The 27,615-nt window shown below is 38.3% G+C and overlaps 1 protein-coding gene across 2 annotated transcripts in view; it reads left to right on the top strand.

Moving 5' to 3' along the window:
- Positions 1-27,615, top strand: part of LOC149807209 (very long chain fatty acid elongase AAEL008004-like) — a 59,178-nt gene that overhangs the window by 14,082 nt on the left and 17,481 nt on the right. For both annotated transcript variants that reach the window (XM_089963571.1, XM_089963580.1), the window contains exons 3-5: positions 1,425-1,612; positions 21,291-21,371; positions 24,027-24,083. In XM_089963571.1, the coding sequence (XP_089819697.1) occupies positions 1,425-1,612; positions 21,291-21,371; positions 24,027-24,083 (326 nt within the window). The remainder of the gene's footprint in view (positions 1-1,424; positions 1,613-21,290; positions 21,372-24,026; positions 24,084-27,615) is intronic.

The raw sequence follows: 27,615 nt of genomic DNA, 5'->3' as shown, positions 1-27,615 counted from the left end.
ATGAGTTTTTCGGATTTAAGTAAGTAAGACAAAATGAGTTAATATTTTCCCATACAAATGCAGTAACCTTTTCATTATATATTTATTTTCTTATTCTACCAAAGGCTTAATTATATAAACAAAAATACACTACAAGAAACAAAGTAACTGAATGTATGCCATATTCCAAACTAAATACACCACTACAGATTCAACGTTACACAACAACATTATTAATACACACATAATTCCGCCCAGATAAATTTTAGCTTAGTTGGGTGCTAGACATAACTTTCAAAAGAAAATGGTGTTTTGGTCTACTTAAAATTGAAAATTGGAGTCATGTTTTGAATGAATGCGCATTGCAAGAACTTTTCCATTTGATTTGGAATGAATAGATTTTTGGTATTTTTGTCGATTCTGCAAAACTTTGTGATTATGGACTGGATTCATCTGTGCAAATTATACATGAAATACATCGGATTGAAGCAGCGAGGGAGTAGCATGTTGACATCTGCAAGTGTGTTTCTGTTCTGTCATTGAATGTTTGAAATCATAATGTGGGGAAAATATGAAGTTTTTCAATTGCAATTATCAAAAAGATACTATGGAATGTAATGTTTATTTCATTTTGAGTGCAGTAATGAGGATGTAATTGCACTTGGAATATAGTTGAAATTACAGTACAGTTTCGAAATGTGTAATCAAGATTGAGAACCCATGACATGGCTCATATAATTTCGATTTGCAGAACTAAGAAAGAACATTTTGAGGAAATTCAGGATGTGAAACTGTTAAGTATATTTGTTGCCATTCTTATTACTAACTAAAGAAGACAGTTTACGCCTTGTCACTTGCATATTATTTGTAAGGACCCTATCTCGCATCTATAACTAGCCTAAATCCGAAACATTGTATGATTAAAGTTTATGCAGAATGTGCCAAAGCAGCTAGTTTGTCCACGAAACACCTCGTTTAGTTCATTCAGAAACAAATTTAACCAACCAAAACGTAAAGTGTCTACTATGAGAGTGTACATAATTTGTTTACAAAGTAGTTCCTAATACACTGTTCAGTACACGTGAGTTCAATATGAATTTGTGTGCGAGTGCAGTATTGTAAAATACTGTGCAATTCTGACGATGTAAAGTTAATGGAGAAAAAAATTAACATATAATAAGTATGTATATCAATGTTTATCTTGATTGTTGCAACTTTGTATACCTCCTTTGAATGTTTTTTATGATAATTGTCACGGTATCTGCCCACCATGTCACTATTCAGGAAAAAATGTCAATCATGAGCCATAAGAATTTTCAGGATCCTTTACTTAACATGATGATCACATGTTAACAAGATTATTCATAATCATAAAGTAGAATGAGAGAAAAAAATAATTTTAAATCAGTCACACACTACAATTACTTTTTTTTTCTCTGATGCAGATCCACGAACAACAGATTGGTTTCTGATGTCCAGTCCATGGCCAAGCTTTATCATATGTTTTGTGTATGTTGTAATTGTTATTCAGGGGCCCAAAATCATGGGCAACCGGAAACCACTGGAGTTGAGGAATGTGCTGATGGTGTACAATATATGCATGGTGGCATTATCTACCTACTGTTTTACTGAAGTAAGTGCTTTTCCTGTATCTAATTTTGGGGATTCCTCTTGTTTTTATTGATTTGAGGATGATAACTGGATAATTTCACGGCAGCTGTGTTGATTAAGGATATTCCCGTTGTAAAACATTTTGGAAAGTTTTTGCTGTATCATTCAGATTTTGATGACATTACCGTATTAGTCAGATACAAGTCACAGACTGTGAACACCCAGATATGCCATTGCATTATATACAAGCAGATCTGGGTCTATGCAGTTTTTTAGGAGTAACCAGTAGCAGCAGAGAGACTGAGCCCACCAACTATTTCGTTTCAACAGAACCCCTATCAAAAACATTTCTGATAGAAGTTCTTATTTCACAAAATAAACCCTTCTAGCCAGAAACTATGATGACTAAATCCTCTTTTCTGGCTAGAAGGGTTATTTCGACAGCGATAACTCACTATAAAAAATAGTTTCTTCACGGGGGGGGGGGGGCCACGGCGACGTTGGTGGCTCAGTCTCTCTGCTGCTATCATTTTAGGATTTCTGTTGTGAATTAAAAATTTAAGTAAACAATAATGGCCAACATCGGAGAAGCATATTCTGCTAGACTAGCTCGAGAACGACTTGAAGCAATCAAAAAATTTATTCCTGTCAGAGATAGTGTCAGAGAAAAATTACAGCAGAGACAGCAAGCACAGGAAGGTTTCGCAACGACCACAGGGGAATTATTTAAACCTATCACTGCAGTCACTGGAAAGGTTTTAACTGCTATCAAAGGACGAACTGAAGAAGAGGCTGCAATTGAGGGTGGAAAACCAGAGCAGGGTTTGCTTCAAGCAATAAAACAACTTAGTGAACAACAAGTAGCAGCCGCAGCTGATCCACGTGCAGTAGGTCCACTTGTAACTGTCAAGGAAACATTTATTAAAAAATTTACCGAAGATGGTATCGACGAAATAAGAAATATTCCACTGACTGATGTAGAGGAACTTCGGCAGTTTTCTGTTCGGATCGTCGAAAATTATCGTCGCAGACATGAATTTCTAAAACCAGAAGCTGCCAAGGGCATGTCTCAAGCTGAGTGGAGGGATTATGTGTATAAAATAAATCGAGGTCTCCCCCGAATACCTCCAAATGATGATACCTATAATTTTATAAAAACAGGAATAATTGGGTATAATAAAGAACTGAGAGATCTAGCAAAAAAAATAAAGGAAGAAAAAAAAATCGCGAAAATGCAAGCGATGGAAATGCAAAAGAAAGTTACCGCAGAGAGAGATCAATCACCGCCACCTGAACCACCTAAACGAAAGGGAAGACCTAAAAAAGAGAAACCAGCGCCGTCTTACTCTGATCTTCCGGAGGGGGATGTTTTTGAAGAATTGAAGTTGGAACCTAAAACCGGGTCTGGTTTTATTGCTTGTCCTAATAATATCGTCGATGATGTATCTCGGTTAGAAGTGCTCATCGGAGGAAAACGTGCCGGAAATAACTCACCAGAAATAATTAATGAAGCGGCTGATATCTGTCAACGACTACTTCAGCGTGGTATCATGGATATCGGCATCTACCGTGAACTTGTTAATGAACTCGCAGATGGTTATTACAGCGACTAATAATTTTAGTTAGAGAAAACAACAATTAAATAAAATGATCATACACGATACTCGACCCAGCCCAGTCAGAGTGGTGAATTCACGATTACCGGTCTACAGAGCAACCTACGGAGATGGTCTCGGTGATGTTGTTACGGGTTTGTTTTCAAGGATAGTCCCTAAGGCGTTACCGATTGCGAAACAACTGTCGATGAAAGCGATTGATGTTGTCAAGGATAAAGCCCTTGGAGCTGTTGGTAATCTTGCCGGAAAGGCATTTACGTCAGTTAAGGGTAGACTGTTACGATTAGCACGTAGACCTAGCGCGGTTAAACCACCGCCAGTAAAATTGCCGAGCACTGAACTTATGCCCGCGGATGTCAGTAAAGTAATAAATCAATCCGCAAATCAAAAACTTGCGGCGCTAGTAAACCAAATACCCGAACAAATAAATACGAGCCTGATATCAGGAGGTGGTTTTCGTTTTAGACGACGATAATTTTATATAATGTTCAAACGTGTATCTGATCCAGCGTTCGACATGGATGCACCAACGCTTAAAGATGAGTCTGTGCGCGATTATCAGTATTATTCTTATGAAGCAAGATCGCCCAATCAGCGCGGACGAATTGAATTACAAGTGCATGATACAAATAGATATTTCTTACCCGCTGAAGCATTCCTTGAAGTCACGGGTGAAGTTGTAACAGATGTTATCGCTAATACACCATATGGAGCTAATTTTCGAGTTGGTCTTGTCAACAACGGCATCATGGCACTATTCAGAAGTGCTTCATATAACATCGACGGAAAGGAGATTGAAACGATTCAGGATAACGTTGACGTTGCCACAACAATCGTGGGATTAGCACGATACTCAGATGATTACACTAGATCGGCTGGTCCGACTATGATGTTTGCTAAGGATAACGCTGATCATCCTGAACACAGATCTGTTATTCCGGTACAAACAGCACGAAACACTGCTCTTGACCCACAGCCAGCTGGATTTGCGGATAGGCCAGGTGATGCGTTTCCAATATTAAGGCCTAGTCCAGAGTATAATTTAGGTTTTGCTGTACGTAAATCAATGTTATCGGGTAATCGCAGAAGATTTTCATGTGCAATTCCGCTGTCTCACATCTTTGGATTTTGCAGAGGTGTCAGAAAGGTTATTTTTGGAGCCAAGCATACAGTTGTACTTGTTAGAAAAGGTGACGACAACGACGCTATCTGGCGAGAAGGTGATGATCCTGCTTTTAATCCTGGTAAAGTAATATTATTCAAGCTTGCGTTGTGGATGCCAGTAATGTCCCCATCGTTAGCTGAAGAGCAACGGTTACTCTCTTTCATGGACACAGGTGGTAAATCATTGATATCATGGTTGACAACATCTACAGATTCCATTCAGGGCGCCGGTGCTGGGCAATTCACGTGGCACATAGCATCACAGCAGGGGGTGTCAGCACCACGACATATTTTCGTAGCACTCCAGGCTAACGCAAGAGTAAGTAGTCAAATACGTTCGAATATGATATTTGACAAACTTGCTGTCTCTGAAGTTTCGCTGCGAATAAACGGACATCAAGAACCATCCGAGGATATAGTGATAGATTTTGAAAATAATCAAGTTGCACGTGCGTATCATCGTCTGATGACATTTATGGGACGTGATCAAAATATTGATACCGGCTTGCAGATATCACAGTTGGATTTCACAACGCTGTATCCGATTTATTACTTTTCGCTGGAACATCTTGATTTAACCAAACAATCTGTCGTTGATATACACTTCAAGGCCAACGTTGGTGATTTCCCCGCTGCAGTTGCTGGTCCACCTGCAATTCCTGGTGGTTTTAGAGCGATCGCTGTCATACTCTCCGATAAAGCAATGCTACTTGAAGGTGTTGGTGGACGAATGAGAGTCATCGATGCTCCAGTGGAAAATATGTAACATTGCTAGCAGCAACGTGTAAACAATTAGATCAATCTCGTATTAAATAAAATGTCATACAGTTACGTTAATGTGTCACTGACTCCTGGTCAGGTGAAGAAATTACAATCGAAAAACGCGAGCACATGTGGGACATCAATAACGTTAAAACATGATCAGCTAGCGGGCGGTCCAAACAAGCTGTCGCTGACTAAAACTCAGCTAAAACATTTCAACAGCGCGAAGCAGGGCACGACTGGAGTTCGAATTGATCTCTCTCCGGCCGCGGTCAAAGATATGGTCAAAAAGACCGGCGGAATACTTCCATTTCTCCCAATAATTGCCGCCGCGTTAGCACCATCAGCAGCCGCCGCGGCAAAGGCAGCCGCGTTAGGAGCAGTTGGAATCGCTGCTGGAATGGCACTAAAGAAAGTAACCGGAAAGGGAATTTTACACAAGGAAAGTCTAAAAAAAAGACAAACAAGAACACAAAAACCAACAAGACGCCCCCGAAAGACAACTATGCCTCAGCCCAATCGTTTAAAACTTCCAGTGGAACAATACGGAGCGGGTCTAAGACTACCGGGAACTCCGGCGTCATGGTACCCAAAAAGGTTTTGAAAACACTTCCAGCAAGCAATTTTGATTTACTTAATGCTGCTAAACAATTACGCATAAAATCCTTCAAAGGTGTATTTATGCGAGATGAATTACCAGCACGACCGAATAATCCAGAAACAGGAATTATTAATCTTGACAACAAGGAAGGCCCTGGGACTCATTGGGTTGCTTACGCGATCGATCCGCGCGGAATTATCTATTTCGATTCGTACGGGCTAGCACCGCCAGTTGAATTTCTCAGGTACGTCCAAGGATTTCCAATTCCAGTTTGGCAGTCAACGTTACCAGCACAAACATTAATTGATCCTCCGATATGTGGTCAAGAGGTTTTGAATGTTCTCGCCGCGATAACAAAACATCCAGCGATTCCTCCTCATAAAGTCGTGCATGAATACACGTTGAAAAATCATCAATGATTTCCAAATTTAAACAACCCCATAACAGATAATGGTTGATATTTACGGAAGATCAAGCAGAACCAAGGAAGAAAAAAAAGATATCGATTTATCAGCGTATGCGACCAAAGATGAAATTGATGATCTTTTAAATCTAACCGGGATAGACCCAGATGAGGTTGTTATTTTTCAGGACAGGCACGGCAAGCTAAGAACCAGTAACATTAAGTGGAATGACATAATTCGCAGGGTTATTGGAGCTGTCACGGACAACATCGTTGTATTCACTGACAGCGGCAGAATCAGAGATTCGTCGATATCAATTGCGATGCTGCGAGATGATGCACGAAAAGTCACAACGGAGCGTGTAGCAAAGACCGGTGAAACAATGACAGGCGAACTCAGCATGAACGGCAACAAAATAGCCGTTCTAAAAAATCCGGAAGGTCCCGAAGATGCCGCAAACAAACAATACGTAGACACCGTTGACGGTAAACTAACTACGTTGCGGGCAGAGTATGATGTTCACGTGGGCGCGTTTGCAAGATTTCGAAGAAACTATCAAAAAACTGGTGAGACCGTGGATAAGTTCTTTGGGGTTCCTCCAGTCGTCGACGTGAAACTCGTTGATATCAAGACCGACATTGACACGATCAAACAAACACAGCAGGATATCGTATCGGGAATTCCTGAGATCGTTAACAAAACCAGTTTGATTAAAGTCCCCGTTACAGTTACTCCCGGGCATATCACCAACATCGTATTCACGGTATCATCGGGATTCGCAACATGGTCCCGACAAAATAATACTATCAAATACACAGCAACGGTCACTGGCGTGTACAGGTTGTCTGTGTTTTCAGCCGCTAAATTTGAAATCTTCACAACATATCCTTGGAGACATTCTACCGATAAGTATTCCGGGGTTGTAACTATAATACTAAACAGCGGAACCGAAGAAATATTTATACTTGAAGCCGCAGACAAGAAATTAACCGCAACATCCTACTGGTGGTGTTTGGAATTCGTCCCAGAAACGCCTCAATTGGTTACCGCGTAATTGAATAATGAAATCAGCATCAACGACAACACTAATGACAGAGTCATTAAGCGCTCAGCAATACCGGTATGATCAGGTACGCGAATGGCAATCAACGTTGAAAAACACCATTGACAGATACGCAACAAAAATAAAAAAAATACAAACGGCGTGTGACCGCGCTGGACATAACAGTGTATTCGGTATCCGCGGTAGTTGCATCCACGGGTGTGCTATTGTCTGCGCTGACACCAGTAACTGCTGCAATCGCTATCACAATCACAATTTCTGCCTCAACGACGATTGCAGGAGTCGCCAACATCATCGCGAAAAAAATATCTTCGTGCGCGATAACAAAATTACACGAGTATACGCGGGTAGCCAACGCGACCAACAGCGCCTACTCGAAATTGTCCTCGTTGATATCATCCAGCGTAGACGACAACAACATATCAGATTCTGAATTCACGCTGATGTCCAACATATACCGCGACTACGAACGCGCAGCGAATACTGAAACCGTAAACGGTTTTCATTTGAAAACGATGAAGATAAATAATGACGGAGAAACTTCAAGAGATAGCCGCAAATACAGCTCCGGTAACAACATCAATGATATCAGTGTGCTCGACGCAACCTGAATTCGATATTAATTTTCCAACTGCAATTCCAGTAAGTGAAATCGCGTTGGCACAATTACGAGTATATCACAGTTGGCCCAATATCAGGTCGACATCATTTCACGGACAGTTGCCGAATAACTCATTTGATTTTTCGTATCAGAATAACGCTGATGGAACCCCAGATTGGAACGTCATTGCGTTACCCACTGGGAGTTATCAGATAGAAGAAATCAACAAAGAAATACAGCGTCAAATAAAACGTGTCACCGGAAAAGAATCAAAGATCAGCATAACAGCACACGAGCCAACGCTGTCAACGGTCATCGAAATCTCAACGCCGGGTTACCACGTAGACATTTATAACAGTTCAATCAGAACAGTATTAGGATGGCCTAAAAATCCACCACCGGTACCACCGATACCACCCCCTGCACCCGAAAAATCCGATTATATCACTGACGCGAAGTCATATCACGGAATTACACCGGTTTATAGGCCGCGCCTGGATGATATAAAAAGCGCAAGGTGGATAGGTGGATCCCGCCTCTTAGCGATGGCGGCGATATTGTGTTGACTTTTACTCGTGCAACATATTCAACGGGAGTGGGAGGATTAGGATTTCGTGTTTATCTGAGCGAAATTACTGAATTTTTTAAAACTATTAATGTGGAGCACCGCGCGCAACTAGCGCATCTACGGCAACGCTTCCAAGAACATCTTTCTGATGTAACAGGTTCACGTGGAGAAATTATTAAGCAAATCGAAATATTAAATCAGATTGCCGCAGATATGGAATATATTAACCAACGAATGATTCAGGTAGTAACTAACAGTAGCTCCATCATTAAACAACAATTTTTGGATAAGTACTCGCTGACCGAAGCTGAACTGCCGAATTTTAAATTACCAGGATATGTTTCCCCGGTCATCTTGCGAAAATTCGTCACTGATATCGTCGATGAATACTTCGATGACATACTTGCACAACACAAACGAATACTACCAGAACCCGTTATCTTAGCACACAATAATTCCACAGCGAGCGATGGCCGGCATATTTCTCCGGGCATCGTAGCAATCACTGATGTCGTCACGGTCAATCTTGTATGTGATGTCATCGATGACAGTTACAACATAGACACGACAACATCGAATCAAGCCCAGCAAGGGTTTATACTGTATTCATTTACTCCTAGAGAGCCACCTGGATTTTTGATTGTGCAAGAGCCAATCAATCCAGTATTTCTGCGGTGTCATAATCCGACGCTGACAAGGATGAATTTTAAAGTCACTGACCAACAACATAGACTGTTGGACCTGCGTGGGGAGACTGTTAGTATAAACTTGCTGGTAAAGTCCTAAGGACTTTCATCGTGAAACGATTTCCATCTTAAGGATTTTCGTCGTAAAAAATCTTCGATTTTTTCAAGGACTTTCAATTAGCGATATCGCTATCATAATAATGTCCAAAAAATCTTCGAATTACCAGAAGTATGATGATGATGATGAAAATCTCTCTGACAGTGAAACACAAAGTGATTCCGACAGTGATTTTGTTGTCAGTGATGAAGATGATGAAACACAAAGTGTTTCCACTGACAGTGATTGTGAACCTGAAACACAAAGTGTTTCCAGTGATTCCGATGATAGCCCCGTTGGCGTTTCCAACGACATCACCATCAGCGACAGCACTGTCGTAATAAATTATATTAAATAAACGCGAAAATAATAGTATGTATCAGCACGTGAAATGTTTAATACACAACAAAAGCGCGCTTGAAGAATTCATCCGAAAAATATTTACCGGAAATCATTTCCCGGGCGTTGTTAAAATAATCATCGATAAGTACGGCAATGATGACTTTTTACTGACAGATTTTCAGCTGAAGCAACTCCGCGAAAACAATATCACGATGATTACTTGTGACGCAGACCAAATCCTCAATGTTGCTCACTCGTGCATTTCACGGGATCATCTTGATAAAATCCTGCAGTGAAAATCCTTTAGGATTTTTAAAAATATCAAAGACATTTCCATCCTGAAATTCGAAGAATTTCAAAACTATTTTACTTTATATATATTTTTTTACCACTGACAATTTCGCTGATTTCATAGGGGTATTTGCTAGTAAAAACCAGAGAAACAGACCAAAGTTACGGATTTGATAGGGTAATTGCCGGTGAAAACCAGAGAAACAGACCAAAGTCACGGATTTGATAGGGTATTTGCCGGTGAAAACCAGAGAAATCGTCCATTTTCCTTGATTTGATAGGGTATTTGCTAGTAAAAATCGGTGACATCAGACAGTTGCAAAAAAAATAATAATTATTTTTCCTGCGGGATTTTATTTTTTCTTATAGTATTTTTCTGCAACAGACCAAAGTCACGGATTTGATAGGGTATTTGCTAGTAAAAACCAGAGAAACAGTCCAAAGTCGTAGATTCACAGGGGTATTTGCTAGTAAAAATCAACAAAACAGACCAAAGTCACGGATTTGATAGGGTAATTGCCAGTGAAAACCAGTGAAACAGTCCAAAGTCGTAGATTTTATAGGGTATTTTGCTATGAAAATCAACGAAATAGTCCACGTTGCTAATCCTGATAGGGTATCAGCTAGTAAAAACCAACGAAATCGGACAGTTGCACAATTTGGACAGTAAAAAAAAAATATTACTTTTTTTTTTACTTTCGATTTCACTTCTAGGTAAAATGCAATCAAGATGAGGTGTTTACTTCCTCGTCAGTGACTTCGTCATTGGTGACAAAGTCATCCTTGATTTCATCAACGGACATACAATGCTTTAATTTCCTGACCCGATTATTTATTATCTTCTTTGTTTCATACTCGGCTGCCAGTGCCAGCCTGATCTTTTCGATTGCACGAGACAGTGGAACAAATTCATTTATTTGTGTCTCCGCTACGCTGGCTAGCGATTTATACAAATTATTTTGGATCATCTTTATGAATCGATATTGAGCAGGAAGAATATAACGCCCTGCGCAATTAGCTTCGTATAATGTTTCAAAATCTGACAGAATAGTTTCAACATTTAGTAATATATTAAATCCTTGTTTTTCTAATTTTTTAATAGCATCAATCACATTATTGATATTTTCTTGATTCATATTTATATATATTTTTAAATATTTAAAATAAAAAAAACATCACATCTCCTTGAGTCTCTTATGACATCCTACCAAACTCAGGAGGGGGCGGAAACACTACCCCCGATTGAGCTCCTAAACTGCCAAATGACAGTCTAGAAAGCCCAGAGGGTGTGTTTGCGAAACGACGAGACATTCCCCATTTGTGAACCTCCTAGCTTACCATTTGATATGCTAGCAAGGCTCATATGGGGATAACACATAACACATAACTTATTCTAGTACTTAATTCTAACTTATCCTAGGGACGGCACAAACATATAGTATTTACAGTAGAAGCATATTTACAGCAGCAGTTGTATTTACAGCAGTAGAAGCTATTTACAGCAATTGTATTTTACAATTGTATATATAACTTATCCTAGGACTTAATTCTAACTTATCTTAAGACGGCACAAACATATATAACTTATCCTAAGGACGGTATGCGGGGTTATAATTCTACATCCAACAAGTTGCACACGTACCCCTGAAATCAACCCTGTTTTGGGATAAAAGGTTACCCCGAAACGGGGCGATAACGGAGAAAGTTGTGCAACTTCGTTGGGTTTCGAAACCCCAATATGATATCAGGACGATATTGTATATAAACTGACTGATACCCGAAAGTTCAGAAATAGCTCAGCGTGATTTGTTTAAAACGTATTTTCTTAAATATGATCGTGTGGAAACCACAGATGAACCCTAAACCCGAACAAGTGTAATAAAATAGCGATATTGTCTGTGAAAAAAAAAAGATAAATATACGTTTGCTTTGATAAAATCAAAGGGATAAAATCATTCTTGCGCTGTCACCTTGATAGCGTCAAGGGAGGTTATTTACTTCGTTGTGCAGAAAATCGTATGCTCGTACCTGTAAGGTGAAAACGGGGAAATAATTGTATCATTGACTTTTCACGCAGTCGCTGCAGAGTTATCTACATAATAAAATATAATCCAGCTATCAAACTTACTTGAAAAAGTTGATTTGATAACATTTTCTGCGACACGTTGAACCGAACGGGGTCCAATACCAAAATACTTCGCAGCTAAGCTCATTGAGCGAAATATATTTTCTTTATTAGTATTTTTATTGAGAGATCTTACAGCTCTGGGGATTTTTGCAAATTTACCAGTGCCACCTCGTGCAGAATTCTCACTCTGAGTAATGGCTTGCAAATTCTGAAGAGAGTTATTAAGTTTATTATTATCTTTGTGATCAATTACAAGACCTTTTTTGATCTCTCCGTTAAATACCTCAAACACAAACCTGTGATTATAATAGTGTTTCCCGCCAGCAACCTTAAATTGGAGATAACCAGCATTATTAACAACACCAACTGGTTTTTTCAATCTGTGATGTCTCACTATTCCCTGTCGTGATGCTTCATAATTTTTAATGGTTGGATGTGAGACAAATTCTTGGCTCATTTATATAATAATGTATTTGTCTAATTTATAATTTGTCTGAATACCTAGTTATATAATCACTCTCGGATTTTAGCGCGTCTCCGTTATTTTTTTTATTGTAATATCGCTTGAGTTCACGGTATCGTTTCCCCCCACAACCCGCACATAATTGTGTTTTACCCCTGACACCAATGCCACATCGCAGGCAACGAATAGGTCCTGTGCTTCCTCGTTTGATGCTCTGTATATGTTCACCGCAGAATTCCTTCCTACAGGGCTTACCACAGACTGTTACGGATCCAACTTTTAACCATCTGCAGTTGTTCATTGTATATATAATATTTTCTTATTTAAATATTTGTCTTAAATATAACATGGAGGAGTTTTCGAGGTTATCCGCAGTTGGCGCCGGGAGATTCGATCTTGACAGGCTAAACCCGGATCCACGACGACGGCATCTAACTTATCTGTTCGATATTATCAACGAGGGTAAGAAAGAATTCCGCGACGACGGCGCATCTCATGTATGGTCGACATTTAAAATTATCCGCGACGTTGACGATGTCATCGATGCTACAATGACTGATGCCCGAGCAAAAACAATTATTGATTATATTGATTTTCATCAACGTGAACAGAAATATTTTTTCAGAATAAAATTTATTGTCAACGTTGAAGACGATACGTGGATTATCCGTGACAAACTCGACCCTGTTCTTGCTAACGGAAAGACCGCTCTGTTAAGCAGCAATTGTAAACCAGGAATGCTGACCGGGATTGATATACCATATTACGCTCGAGCGTATCCTGTAACCGCAGTCATTTATGGAATATATCCTGTAAAAAAACCAAAAATTGATAAACTCGCTCCGATGAAAACTTCGACGGTGTTAAATTATGTAGCCGAGCGAGTAATGGAACATTTTAAAAACGCAAAACGAGGAAACGGGTTAACCGATCTGCGACGTGAAAAAATAACATCATGGGGTGAATCGGTTAAGAATACCGGGGCAACAATAAATGATGTTGCTGCGCTATCAAGTAAATTAAAATGCTCAATAACAGTAAAAACACTAACCGGGGAAATATTATACAGTTCGAAGCATTATAAAAAGTCAGGAACACCGATTGAAATTATTGATCATAATTCGCACGCGTGGACTGATGCGGTTACAATATTTCCACGAGACCGTGTTGTCAAGTTTTATTCTGGAAACATATACGAGGTTATTTACGCGCTGAGTAAAACCGACCCTGTGTCGGTGTGGTTATTTAGGAGCTCCGAAGATTCCGAGTATGATCAATTTGTGTGACCCAACGGAGAATTATACAGAACAGAATCGTTTCACCAACAAATGAAAAAACTCGCAAAAATGTATGAGAGATGCTAGCGATGAGCAGTTATTGGTTAATTGTTTTACAGTTCCAAGTGTTGCCGCTCACGCCGCCAGAGAAAGAAATTCGTGGAGACCAACCCGAAGTCAGTTTCTTTCGGATATACAATTAAACTGTGTCGAGTATGGTCATGGCGGGTTGTGGAATACCCGATATGACTACCGGGATATTATTTCCGTAGATATGATTGCCTGCTACCCAGGAAGCTTTCTCGGGAACGGCGAGTGTCGCGAATACTTTGCGCGGTTTGGACACCCCACGAACTCGATGACACGAGTCGCCGTAAACGGCGTTTTACCCGACGCTGACCTGACAGGATTTGCTCGTGTGACTTCGTTTGAATTCGCCACGGAACTTCATCCGATTTGTTATGTTTGGTTTGGCAGACACTTCGTCGAAAAGCGCTGGGTACCAGTAGTGTTATTGCGATACATGCTTGACAGCGGCATACTGGTATCGTTGACTGTCAGCGAAGCAATCATATGTTATCGACCGCAGACATCAGTTTGGTTGCCAACACCGGAGCGTGTTACCCTCGAAGAAGTTATCGGCGAGTATGCACGAGAGTGTCCAAATACCCCAATGGATGTCATTGTCAGTGAGGCTCCTAAAATTCTCAAGATCAAACTCAAAAACAGTGAAATCACAGCGAAAGATCTTGGACGAAGAATAATCGGTAAATTTACTCAGGGTGCAGCATTTGATCATAAAATGCATCACTCGCGGTTGATTATCGATGAAGCTGAATTGGATTTTATAATCGCTGACGCGGTTGCCAGAGACATATTTTGTAACAGGGAGGATGTGTTCTTGTCCGACGGGAAAAAGTTGGGCACAATTGTAAGTTATATCGACGGAGAATCGCCTCAATACACACATTTGAGATCTTCAATGCTGGCTTATGTTTCTATAAATTTGTTATCGATGGTAAATCGATTTCCTGGTAACGCAGTCAGAGTTGCCACGGATTCATTTTACATCGACAAGAAATATTCAGAATCACTGACCGATATAATGAAATTCTGCAGCGGAGATGAATGGGGTTCGTGGAGAATAAAAGCCGAGATGTTACACGAGTATTGTGAATCCGCTGATGTTGCAATCGAGGATAATTATTATAAATCAATAATGCCAGAAACATCCTCCGCACCGTCTGTGGATGATCCAATCACCAGACATAAAACTGTTTATTTGAACGGGCCGGGAGGGTCTGGTAAAACAACTCGAGCGATTGAATTATTTCGAAATTCAGATATGATTGTGCTAACACCTACATACAGGCTTGCCAGAGAGGTGAAACAGCGAGGAGTCAATTCTTGTACTTATCACAGCTTTTTCAAATACAGCGGCGGTGTGTGGACGCCAGATCGAATGGGCACAAAATATATCAATGATATAATAATTTGGGATGAGGTATGTACGGTGCCGCTGGAAACGTTAAAAACATTTCTTGATTGGCTGCTAACGAAAAATACCGCAGTGATTATGTGCGGCGATCACGGTCAACCACCTCCGTTTGTCGGCGCATCTCCGCATGATTGGCTGAGGAATTTTGTTGATTATCACGAAGAAGTGTCTGATGATTACCGAGCACTTGATGCAACGCTGAAAGAATTTAAAACACTAATCAGGCTACAACCGAATAAAATTCAATGTGAAATCATGCGCGAGATGGTTCCTGAAACTTCGATGAGTGACTTTTTACGCGTGTGGAAACCAGACGATTTGATAGTGGCAAGTAGAAAGATAGTCAGAGACACACTTCAACAAGAGCTATTTCGGTTGCAACAAGAAAAGTTTCCAATGCTGCCAACGCCGTTATGTTATAGACCAACTGATACGCGGTTACAAAATATAGATGTTGATATTCCAGGAAAGACAGAGAAACAGAATTTAGTATTGAATGATATTGTGTTAGTTGACATCGATGCTGTTGAGGATGCACTAGCGATGAATAAATCCCCGTGGACGCTAGGATACGCAATGACAATTCATTGTTCTCAAGGACTGACTATCTCTGATACAACTGTCTGGATCATTGATGATCGAATCGAATGGTCAAACTTAGTCTACTTGGCGGTGTCCAGAGTCAGAAGAATATCTCAACTGCGAAGAATTGTCTTGAATGAATCAAACGCTGATAAAATTAATAATGAAAACAACAGCAACATAATAAGAAAAAAACTCGCCGGTTACAAACAGAGTGACAAAAAAAATAATCGCGATTTTGATCTTGACGATGACTTCGTTCTTGCGCTGAAACAACAACAGAATAATCACTGCGCGAGCTGTAATTGTATAATGCTATGGCAGTATTCGAATAAAAATTCAAGACAATTTACCGTAGACAGAAAAGATAACAGTCGCGGTCATACACGTGATAATGTCATGTTGACCTGTCTTGAGTGTAATCGACGTCGGGGTGCCAGCGCTAGTTAAGTCACTTCAGTGATTTTGGCGGCAATTGTGTGTCCTCGGGAATTACCTGAAGTTGCTCACGGGTGAATCCGCGTTGAGGAGCAGTTGAATCCAACCTGTAGATTACTGGTCTGCCAGTGGATCTTGTCACGGTGGATATGCTATGTGTGGTAACACTCCAAATGGGATCAGTCGCTCTTCGTTTACCACTTTCAAGTTCGCCTGGTTCATATAAATATCTTACAGTAACATTACCCAGTATCGGCTGTGCTGAAGAATCACGTCGTACGGGTATATTTTTTTTCGTGATCGCGATGGAAGGTTTCATGTTGGTTGTTCGAGTTATTTCATTATTTAGCGCAGCTATCACGCTTGGTAATCTTGCAACCCATTCGCGCGATCTCGTATCTTGAATAAATTCCTTCGCGTATTGATATCCAAATAACCGCTCAGCAAGTGTTCGATTGAATCGCTCAACAATTGCCTGATCACGATGAATTTCAGTGTGTCCTCGTCGTATGGTGACGTTATGTTGTTTCATCAACGATGATACCGCACCTTGAAATTCTTTGCCAGGATCAACTTGTAGCAGATGTGGCCATCGTAGACCACCTTGTGGTCCAGGTCCTCGCCGATAAATTCTTTCAAACGCAGAAGCAACCTCAGATGATGTTTTAGTCGTTAACGGTTCCGCATCTTTGTATCTACTGGCAACATCAACTATGGTTAACGCGTACTTGTATGTGCGTCTTCGGATAGTATCATGTGGCAGAAATAATATATCAGCTTGATGAACCTCATTTGGCACACTAACATCGAAATGCGCGAAGTGAATTTGTTTGGGGCGCGGTAGATAAATTTGCCATATTGCCTGTCGGGATAACCAATTTTTGGCAGTAACCGCCGTAACTTTTGCTGCTTCAGCGAGTTTACTAATTGCCGCGTTACCTCTCCAGTATCCGCTTGGGGAATAATAAATCGACTTCATTATATACCAGTACCTAACGCTAATTTACCTTTCATTGCGGATTTTATCAACCAGGATGCTAACTTTTCCTTGAAAGATTTATCAGGGATGGCATTTAACGCATGAATTAATTTCATGTCCGCGAGATGGCGCTGTTGCAAATCTTTGCTTCGGTAAGCTACATCATGAGCATGGCACGCTGCATCGATAGCGTTTATCGGATACTCACCGGGTTTTGGTTGATCCTGAGCATCAAGTCTGATATCAAGTCGGGTTCCTGGAGCACAGTAATTATATCCTGGAAGATGTTTTTCTCCTGGGTATTTAGCCCACGGAGCTCCTGGCAGCGCTGTTAACTTGGCTGCGATATCACCTCCGCTTTTTTTTAAATAAATCTAAAAATTTTTGTGCCACATCGTTCACACTTGCCTGTAAGCGCTTGTCGATTATTTTTTGTTGTAATTGTTGTTGTATCCGTAGTTGGGGTACGTGCTCGGCCTTTCACACAATATAAATCCATATTTATTTTATGATATATCTAATGGAGATTACTGACTTTTCTGCGTCAAAGCGACGAGAGCCAATTAAACATAACTCAGTGCTACCAAATTCTGTTCGAATGATTATCATAGGTCCATCTGGGTCGGGTAAGACACAGTTGTTACTTAATTTAATAATGAAGTGGATGAAGTGGGATAAATTATATTTGATAGCACCGTCAGTGGACGATCAGCGGTGTTATCAAGTGCTAAAAGATTTTAACGAAAGTGCAAAATCGATAATGGAAAATCAAAGTGATTTTCACGAAGATGTTATTGATTTTATAACTGACATCGAAGAAGCTCCATCCGTCGACGACATTGATGGATCAATTAACAACCTAGTTGTGTACGACGATGTGATGTTGGATAAACAAAAAAATCCAGCCAGAATATTCTCCCGTGGTCGACACAAAAACACTGATGTCATTTATGTGACACAACGTTATACACAAATTCCAAAAGTGATCAGAGATAATTGTAACGTTCTTGCGGTGTTTAACGGAGTTGACGCACACACGCTGAGAAATATTCATCAGACTTGGTGCAGTGGTGACATGGACCTCAATAAATTTAAAAATTTCTTTAGTCATGCTCAACGAAAACCACACGGGTTTGTGACGATAAATTTACATGATCCTCGGACACGATACCGAGTTGGGTTAGATACATTTTTTAACTAAAAATCCTAAAATGATAGCAGCAGAGAGACTGAGCCACCAACGTCGCCGTCGCGCCCCCCCCCCCCCCGTGAAGAAACTGTTTTTTATAGTGAGTTATCGCTGTCGAAATAACCATTCTAGCCAGAAAAGAGGATTTAGTCATCATAGTTTCTGGCTAGAAGGGTTTATTTTGTGAAATAAGAACTTCTACCAGAAATGTTTTTGATAGGGGTTCTGTTGAAACGAAATAGTTGGTGGGCTCAGTCTCTCTGCTGCTCCAGTAGAACAAGCAACATAGACCTGATCTGCAGGCACGTTGTGTGATGGCAGATCAAGGTTCATGTTTGGTGTTATACTTGATTTATAAGTGAGCATATAGTCAAACCTGTATACAGGAGCCAGCCATGGGAAAAGGCAAAAGTGGTCTTTGCATACAGGTGACCTCTGAACGCAGGTTCAGCTCTCAAACTTGGTTCATGATAAATTTATATACTCTGAACCGAATAGCATTTGCATTATTAATATCAGCAGAAGTATGCTAGAAAAATACATGTATTTAGTTTAGCTATACAGTCCTATCCACCTATATCGACATCACTTATGTCAACAAACCTCCTATTTTGACAAAAAAAGCAAAGTCTCGGTCCCTTGGTCTACTATTACTACCAAAATTGTCATGCTTATGTCGACGTCGAGATAAAAAATAAACATACAGTGAATACAATATTATGCCTTCATTAATCATATCAGCTGCATATCTCTTGTTCGCTTTTATATACTTTTCACTATGACTTCTGTAACTAAATACATGTACTGTTTAAACCATCTTGTTGACAGGTTTTCAGTTCCCTGTGAATAGCCCCATCCCCGTGGTAACCTCAGTAAGATGGGAACAGACTAACCAAAATCTAGGCCAATTTAAGTACATGTACTTGAAGCATGTAAATAACAACTATACAACCATGTGCTAATGCCGACATTGAATATTGTAGTGAATGTTTTTCATATCAGAATGTGACCGATGCAATATTTTAATGTGGATTTTATTACACAAAGGTAACCAAAATGTAATTTGTCAATATACAGGTGCATTTCACACTGGTTTTGTCTTCAAGTACCCAAAATTTTCATTTTTTGTTTTCTCAAAGTGTAGATGCTGCTCACTGATGACAGGTCACCCCATACTGACGAATTTAACCTCTATGATTTTTTTTGAGACCCTCCCACCCCAACACTTATCTCAGCATCTGCCTATGTTGACAATATTTCCTCGGGCTCGAGGATGTTGACATAAACGGGTAGGACTGTATTACAAAAAGAAAAATAACAAAACTTAAATAAAATAAGTTCCACATATAGATATTGTATCCGCGCATGTTTTTTTTTTGACTTGCTAATGACAAAGTGTTATATCTTCTCTCCTGTAGAGAAATAGCTGTTCATTTTTCAGTACCCTATTTGGCTTGTCATTTAATGTCTTGTAAGACCAATCTGATAATTTAAATACACCCCCATGAAATCTAGAAAACTGTAACTGTGTGCATGCACTCTTTTTTAACCTCTGTCTCTCTCTCTGTCTCTCTGTCAGTCACTTTTATCTTATTATCAGTAGAAATGGCTCCTAAGTAAAATTACTAATTGACTAGTTCGACCCCTTTAGTCTGGTCAGCCTGGTGTCCGGATAATATGACTGGGTGGAACATCATGCTACATGTCTGCGGCATGATGCCACAGTGCTTAGACATCACTATAAACTGCCACACTGCAGACGTCGTAGCTATATGACTGAATTAATTTTTAAAACTGCACTAAATATCCAAATCACACACACACACACACACACACTTACACACACACAAATTGACAGCTTACCTGTAATTGTGAAATGCAGGACTGATTTTTTTGTTAGGGCAGATGGTATAGCTAGGCATGCAAACAGGTGTTCATAGCTGATGGATTAAGCAGTTGCTCAAACTCACCAAAATTTTATTTAAAAAAGTGAACTTTTCTTTGTGACATTTGATGATTAGGGAATGAAGAAAGCTTCCTATGGCTATTGTTAGTAGCACCAAAATTGTAAGGGATATCACTAGTGCAGATTACTTTTATTTTTTTTATCAGAGATAGTTTTGATTCAAAATTTTAAAACAACAGATTCAATCCTATCCTGTAAGAATAAAATCCACCTTGCTTTCGAAGCTAACATTTTGACACCTTTGAGTTTCACTTGATTACTGCAAGTACAATCACAATAATAATGTTTAAACATCAATTCACATAAAAGACCTTTATATATACCATGCCTTTGCTCATGAAAGAAAAGAAGTATAATTTGCATATTTGAATTGATTACTGCTTATATGCTCCAGTGATTGCAGAAGGCAGGGTGAAACCACTGCTTGATTAAGAAACAAATGGCCAGTAGAAGCAACCAGGCATGCAGGTCTTTCAGATATTTTCACTTACTGCCAATCCACCACCGAATGTAGTCACCATTTCCAAAATTAGGAAAACTTTTTATTGACTTCTGGTGAAAAATTATTAAATAGAATTCTACCCGAGCTGACAAAGCGAATCCTGGAATAGATGGCTTTCAGTTTTGTTCACATGATGTCAATCCACCATTAAATATGGCCACTTATTGCTAAAATTAAAAAGACCTAACAATGATTTTTCAAACACTGCTCAATAGTGTTTGAAAAAATTTTGACAGAAAGAACATTGGCCTAAAGTATTTTCACATCTGTACAAATGATGCCAATCCACTGTCAAATAGGACTGTCATTCCTAAAATAGTAAAAAACAAACTTTAAATGACTTCTTATCAAAAACTGTTTAGCAGAAATTGACCAAGTTTGATATAAAGCTTTCTGGTGATAAGGGCTTTCTTTCCCTTTTACAAATAAAAAGGATAATCTGACCTGTATTTGTTTGATATGTGATTATCAACATTTTTTCAGTTCCTGTTATCTGGATGGTTGGCTGGTTACAGTCTCAGTTGTCAGCCTGTGGACTACTCCAGGTCACCACAAGCCATGCGGGTAAGAGTTATGTCCCTCTTAGCTACAGTATGTCTTAATACATAGTTTATACACCACAAAATATAGACTTGTAAGAATTTTTACTGCATGCCTTTTAAGAAAAGAAACACATCAGTACAGGAGACTTTTGCACATACCCTCACTCCATTCAGAGTACATTTCTTTATTCAATCATTATAAATCTCTGAAGTTAATATGTGACAATAATGTCAATTTTACTACTTGAACAAACAAATTTGGCTCTCTATAGAGCCTACTCATGGGCTAAAATCTGCATGAAACACACTCCGTGTGACAATAATTCACAGTCTGTGCTAAGCTGGTCCAGGTATTAAAGTGTTGTGGTCTGATCCCAAATTAAGTAGAATATGTGCTAGAATGATTTCAGTATCAGAGAGTATTCTGGGCTGATCCCAGATTAAGTAGAATCTTTGGCTGGTTGATTTCCATATCAGAGTGTTTTCTGGGCTGATCCCAGATTAAGTGGAGTCTGTGCTAGGCTGATCCACGTAGCTGAGTATATTCTGGGCTGATCCCAGATTAAGTTGTTGTTGTTATAGGGTTTAACGCCATTTTTCAGCACAAGATAGGCTATACATGGCGGCCAGTATTAATGGTGGAGGAAGAACCTGGGAAAACACCAGAAAGAACCACCGACCCACGAGAAGCTACTGGCAAGCTTTCTCATATGTCCACATTGACCGAGCCTGAGCCAGATTAAGTAGAATCTGTGCTAATCTGATCCCCATAGAGTATTATGGGCCGGTCCTAGATCAAGTTGAATTGTGCTAGGCTGATTATAGCACAAAGAAGGTATTCTGATTCCAATTACATGTATATCAACTAAATAAACTAATTTCAGTATCTAAATACTATGGAATGGTAGGAGTCCACAGTATGACTTGGGTTGATTTCAGTCTACATGATTTTTATGTCTGGGCTGATTCCAGTATTCATAAGATAAGTGTGTTTGTGTTAAGAGGGAATGATCCCCTGATGAAAGTGGTACAGAAATTATTAAACAGGCATGGCATTATTATTTGTATAGAATATCTGATTGGGGAAGAAAGCCAAACCCATGGGAGCCCTATAAGGGGGCATAAAGACTGGTGAAAGCCAAGTATAAGGGGATGCATCACAATGTATATAGGAAACTAATGGTATCAAAGGTAGTGGCAGCCATGCACAAGCACACAAATATGGTTGGGTGATGAGACTCAAACCAGTTGTCTGCAACAGCTTTGAAAGCCCAATTAAAGTGACACTTTTTGCATACACTTGACTATGACTAGTTCTTTGAATATTATGTCAGTGATGACCAATTCATTGGGTTCTGGTCACTCACTCTGAATGTGATCCTACAGCTAACTCAATGTAGACAGCAAATTAAGTGGCCCAGAAAATTACTTAATGCAGGAGAAATTTTATAGCTCCTCATTTTAAGTGAACACATGCAAAACGATTATACAATAATTATGTTAAAAACAAGGGAGATAGAAAAATTAAAATAACAAACACTCTTAACTCATATCCATATACTGTTAAATGAACACAATATCAAAACCTGTATTATGTGTAAATAGAATGAAAGAGGATCATAAAGTTGTGTATAAACTTCAAGTGAAAATGGTCATTCAACCAAGTTTATCACAACCACTCATGGATAGGTGTTCTCTACATACAGTTAAGAGTCTTGTTGGTGGATTTAAAAGCAATGAATCAGATAGAAAAATAGAGAAACAGTGGTGGAACAAAAGAGATATTGAGAGATATACTGTACATATGTCACGAAGTTTGGAAAATGCACCATTCTGCAGTGGAACTTAAATGCATCCATCAATGTGTTTGTCCATGACTGACCTAGCTTAGTGTTCATCATGGATGTCCATGATATGGTCATATGTAAATGGTTTTTGATGAAAACGATGTGGATCTAGCCACCAGCATGTCAGCCCTTTTGTGAACAAGATTGAAAGCCAGACCCAGTTGACATTGGGTTAAGTCCAAGATAACTACTTGCATTTTTGTTCTTGGTTGAAGTTTTAAAAACAGTGACTTGTGTGTGTATTTTTATGTTTTTCTGTGATTTTCAGCATTTTGACTTTGATTTCAAGGTCAAACTGTTTTCAGTAATAATTTTGGATTAAACTAAAACTTCAGAAGTATGTATAACCTGACAGTGTCAGAGATGAGCTTATTGATCTATCCATGTTATCAGGTTGAAGATGAAAGCCATGAGAAAGATTTGTGAACTGCACTTATATTGTGAACATGTTAAACCAAACATATAAAAATATATAGGTTTGTAAAATTTGGTATGGTTTGGTTCATAAAAAATGTTTATAATAATGTTAATATTCAGTAGTTATTAAAGGTAAATAAATTTAACTTCTCGTGAAATCCTACACACTCTTTTTGGCCAGTAGAGCATAATTCCTTCCTGTTCAATGTTAAATTTTAGTTTGTTGTATTCCAAATCGTGTCAACCTTATTAGATACAGAAGTAATTATGAAAATAGATCTCTAGAAGTGGAATTAACAAAAGTAGTATGTGCAATATTCAGGAGTGCATTACACCTATGCTGCTAACTAGTAATAGACCCAGTTAACAAGTACAGATTTGACAGATCACGTGAAATTTAATTTCAATTGCAGATGGCAAATGTTTGCTGGTGGTTTTTCTTCTCAAAGTTCATTGAGCTTCTAGACACAGTAAGTATGGCAGAGCATTTTCATTCGCAGTTGTATTTACTCTCGGGTATACATATATTAAGAATTCCAATACTATGCTTGTTTACCATATATACTCACTTATAAATTGAGTCCAACTGCAAACTGCATGGACCCAGATCTGCCATGTAACAGCAGATCATGGGCTTTGTTATTTTCGGTTGAGTATATATGATAAGTGAAACAAAATTATGCATCTAAATTAACCCTTCCAGAAATAACTTATCTGTGACTTATACGTGACATATATTCATTTATACATGGCTTATATGTTACTTATATCCATGTTATATAGGTTTTGCAAGTTAACTGTGAGTGACTATTCACTTTACTTCTAGGGATAACTGACTGTTCACTTTACTTGTAGGTCAAATAAACTCTATTCACTTTACATTAAGAAATGATTAGGATTTTACTTCATGTGTATGATTCATGCATTTTTTGAGGTTATCTAACTTGTAAGTGATATAAGTGAAACATCAGCCATTATTTACTACATTTGGCTTGTTAGGAAATCACATTCTCACATTCAAGTCATCAGTTGAATCAAATGAATACATGTAAATGGTTGTCAGTAAGTTCTGACCTAAGCACCTCACACATTTCCCTAAAGTGATTTCAACATATTAACCTGCCACTTTAAATCACCACATAAGAAACAGCTAATCCACTGTAAATCTTTTTTAGCTGAAAAAACACACAAAAATGATAACCTTCAACATTGATTTGTTCCTCAATTAATAAATACAATTGTTCCTTCAACATATATCAATCATGCGAAATCCGTCATCGTCAAATACAGTGAGTAGACTTCTGAATTTGAAAGCATGTGTGAAGCCACTTGGCAGTGAGTTTTAAATAGGAATCTGTTAGTTCTTGTAACTCAACTAGTAAATGAATGTCGTCTCAAATGTCAATCGTCAGTATGTCTGCTAGGATATTTGTGTGTACCACATGATGCTGGAAGCAAAAAAAGTGAAGAAAAAAAATTCATGGGAACAAATCTTCTACAAACTGCCATGGTTTGAATTCCAGGAACTGGAGAGCAAACACAGCTAAGCCCAAAAGATGATATACAGCGTTCTACAGATAAAACTACAGGGATCCAGATTTTCACCACAGAAGCATTTTCCTGGTTTTAATTAATTTTCCAGTATCCATCAGTAAATTATTATCTATCAGTTTACATAAAATATTCAAAATTTGATGTTGAATGCTTAAAAATAATGTTTTAAATGAAATTTCAGCAAATAATTTTTGCAGGATGCTGAAAATACCTGTTTCAAGATATATTTCCACCATGGGGGTGTTAATTTTTACACATGCTGCCTTACTGTAATTTAGACCAGCACGCAAATGCAAACATAGATGCACACATTGCTTTATTCTATCTTTGCTGCCTAAGATAGGTTAGAGCTGGAAGTGTTTCCGTAGATTATTTTTAAATATCTTAAAACATTTAAATAAAATATGTTGAATTTCTTTTCATTTTGACAAGACTGGCATGAAAATTAGTAATAAATCTGTTGATAAGCTATGAAAATTTTAAAAACTTCCTAGTAGCACTTTTTGTTGGACTTGTATGTATTTTAAACTTGAACTTGAGAATGAGAATGTATTTTGTAGTGAACTGTTAAGCAGACTATAAAATAAGCTAAATGTTGGTAAGCAAAGATTAACATTTTTTTATTTGTATTGTACTTGTACTTGCATACCCTGACATTTCACTTGCTTCATTGCATATGCAAATTATGAGTAACTTATAGGTGACTGATAAGTGAAATATTTATCATTTATAAGTCAGGAACAAGTTATTTTCCCAATGGAAGGGATTAGATAATATGGTTACCATAATTCATATAATTTTTTTCCCCATTTATTTTTCTTACACAGCTGATTCATAAAAGTGTGAATTTATTTTTGTGCTTACATTTTTAAAACATGAAGTTTGTTTATTAATTGATCATTTTAAACTTTTTGCAGAAATGACTTCTAAAATCTCAACATTACATTTGACAAGTGAACTATACACAAATATAGTACAAAAAATGTCAGAAATAAATATTTTTCGTACATATAATCGTCTGACATGTATAGATCTTACCAGTCATAATAAAATTATACATACTGGCAACCTTCATTAAGAACTAAATCAGGCAGACATGTTGACTAATGTTCATAACAATTCATTTATGTGATTTACAGATCTTGATCACAATTGTAATGAAATAGTTTCCATTATTACAGGGCATTCACTGGTTTTCTTCATAGTGAAAACAGTGATTCTGTACACATGGGCTTTGTGTTTTAGAAATCAAAGCCTATGGCAAGTGAAGGCAATGATGGAAACAATTAGGACCTAATGAACTAGTTTGTTGTATTTTTCACGTGTTTACTATTGAATATAAATAATTTGTTTGAATTGATCATGACGACAGCTCTTATCTGTAGTCTTAAGATTCTAGCTTTAAAAATTATATGTGCACAGTATTAATAATGTTTGGTATAAGGGGCCCATATTCTCTCTAACTCATTTTCCTAGGCCTAATTCTTATGGCAGTTATCACTACTACTGATACAGGGAACTCTGGTGGGAATGCAGATGTTTCACTTGCAGAAAACAACCTCCCAGCATACTAAATAATCATTCTTGAGATTGAATATAATGTGGATATTAAATATAAATTATATATCTCTGAAAATAAAGGAGTATGGTATGTATTTTGTTTAATTTCCAGTTACTGTTTTATTACTGTTGTCACTTTAATAAAAGCTTCATTGAACTGGTGGCATGTAAGTAAAGTACGTTAAGGGCTGCAATCCGTCTCTTTCTCATATAAGGGTATATTTTGTTTGGATCACGAAGTGTTAGAATATAGATGTGATGATTGGATATCTATATCCATGTCGTAGTTGGTTTTGATTTTTAATGTAGCTTTAGCAATTTTTCATTCCTATCGCTACTGTGTCTGCAGTGTGTCAGTTTATAGTGAAGTCTAGCAATGGGGCATCTTGTCGCAGACTACTAGTATCATGTATCACCCACTCACATTATCCTGACACCAGGCCGACCAGTCCTAACACTAACTTCTTAATGCTGACACGTTACCTTGTCGCTAGGGGTTAATGTGTTAAGATTTGTTCATTGGATGGCAATCCATCATCCAATATTGCCACCTTACAACAGATAGAAAACTTTGAAATGACTTCTTACAAAAAACAATTAATGGAATTTGACTAAATTTGATAGAATGCATCCTAGCTTGAAGGCTCCTGACATTTTTGAATTCTGCCATCAGATATGGCCATCATTTCTACCAACAGAAAAACAGTTGCAAAGCTTTATTGAAAAGAAGCACATAACAGAATTTGGTTAACTTTGATATAATTGTCCTGTGATGTAGACACCTTTCAGTATTGGACAATAGATGCTGATCTACAATCAAATATAAACGATTATACAACATACAGTGAAGACTGTTTATTACATTCTTGGATACAACATTTTCTCTAT

Source organism: Sinohyriopsis cumingii, chromosome 1 (assembly GCF_028554795.1).
Source record: "Sinohyriopsis cumingii isolate HCF-2022 chromosome 1, ASM2855479v2, whole genome shotgun sequence".
NCBI lineage: Eukaryota > Metazoa > Mollusca > Bivalvia > Unionida > Unionidae > Sinohyriopsis > Sinohyriopsis cumingii.
This window is presented reverse-complemented; position numbering and strand designations above follow the sequence as displayed.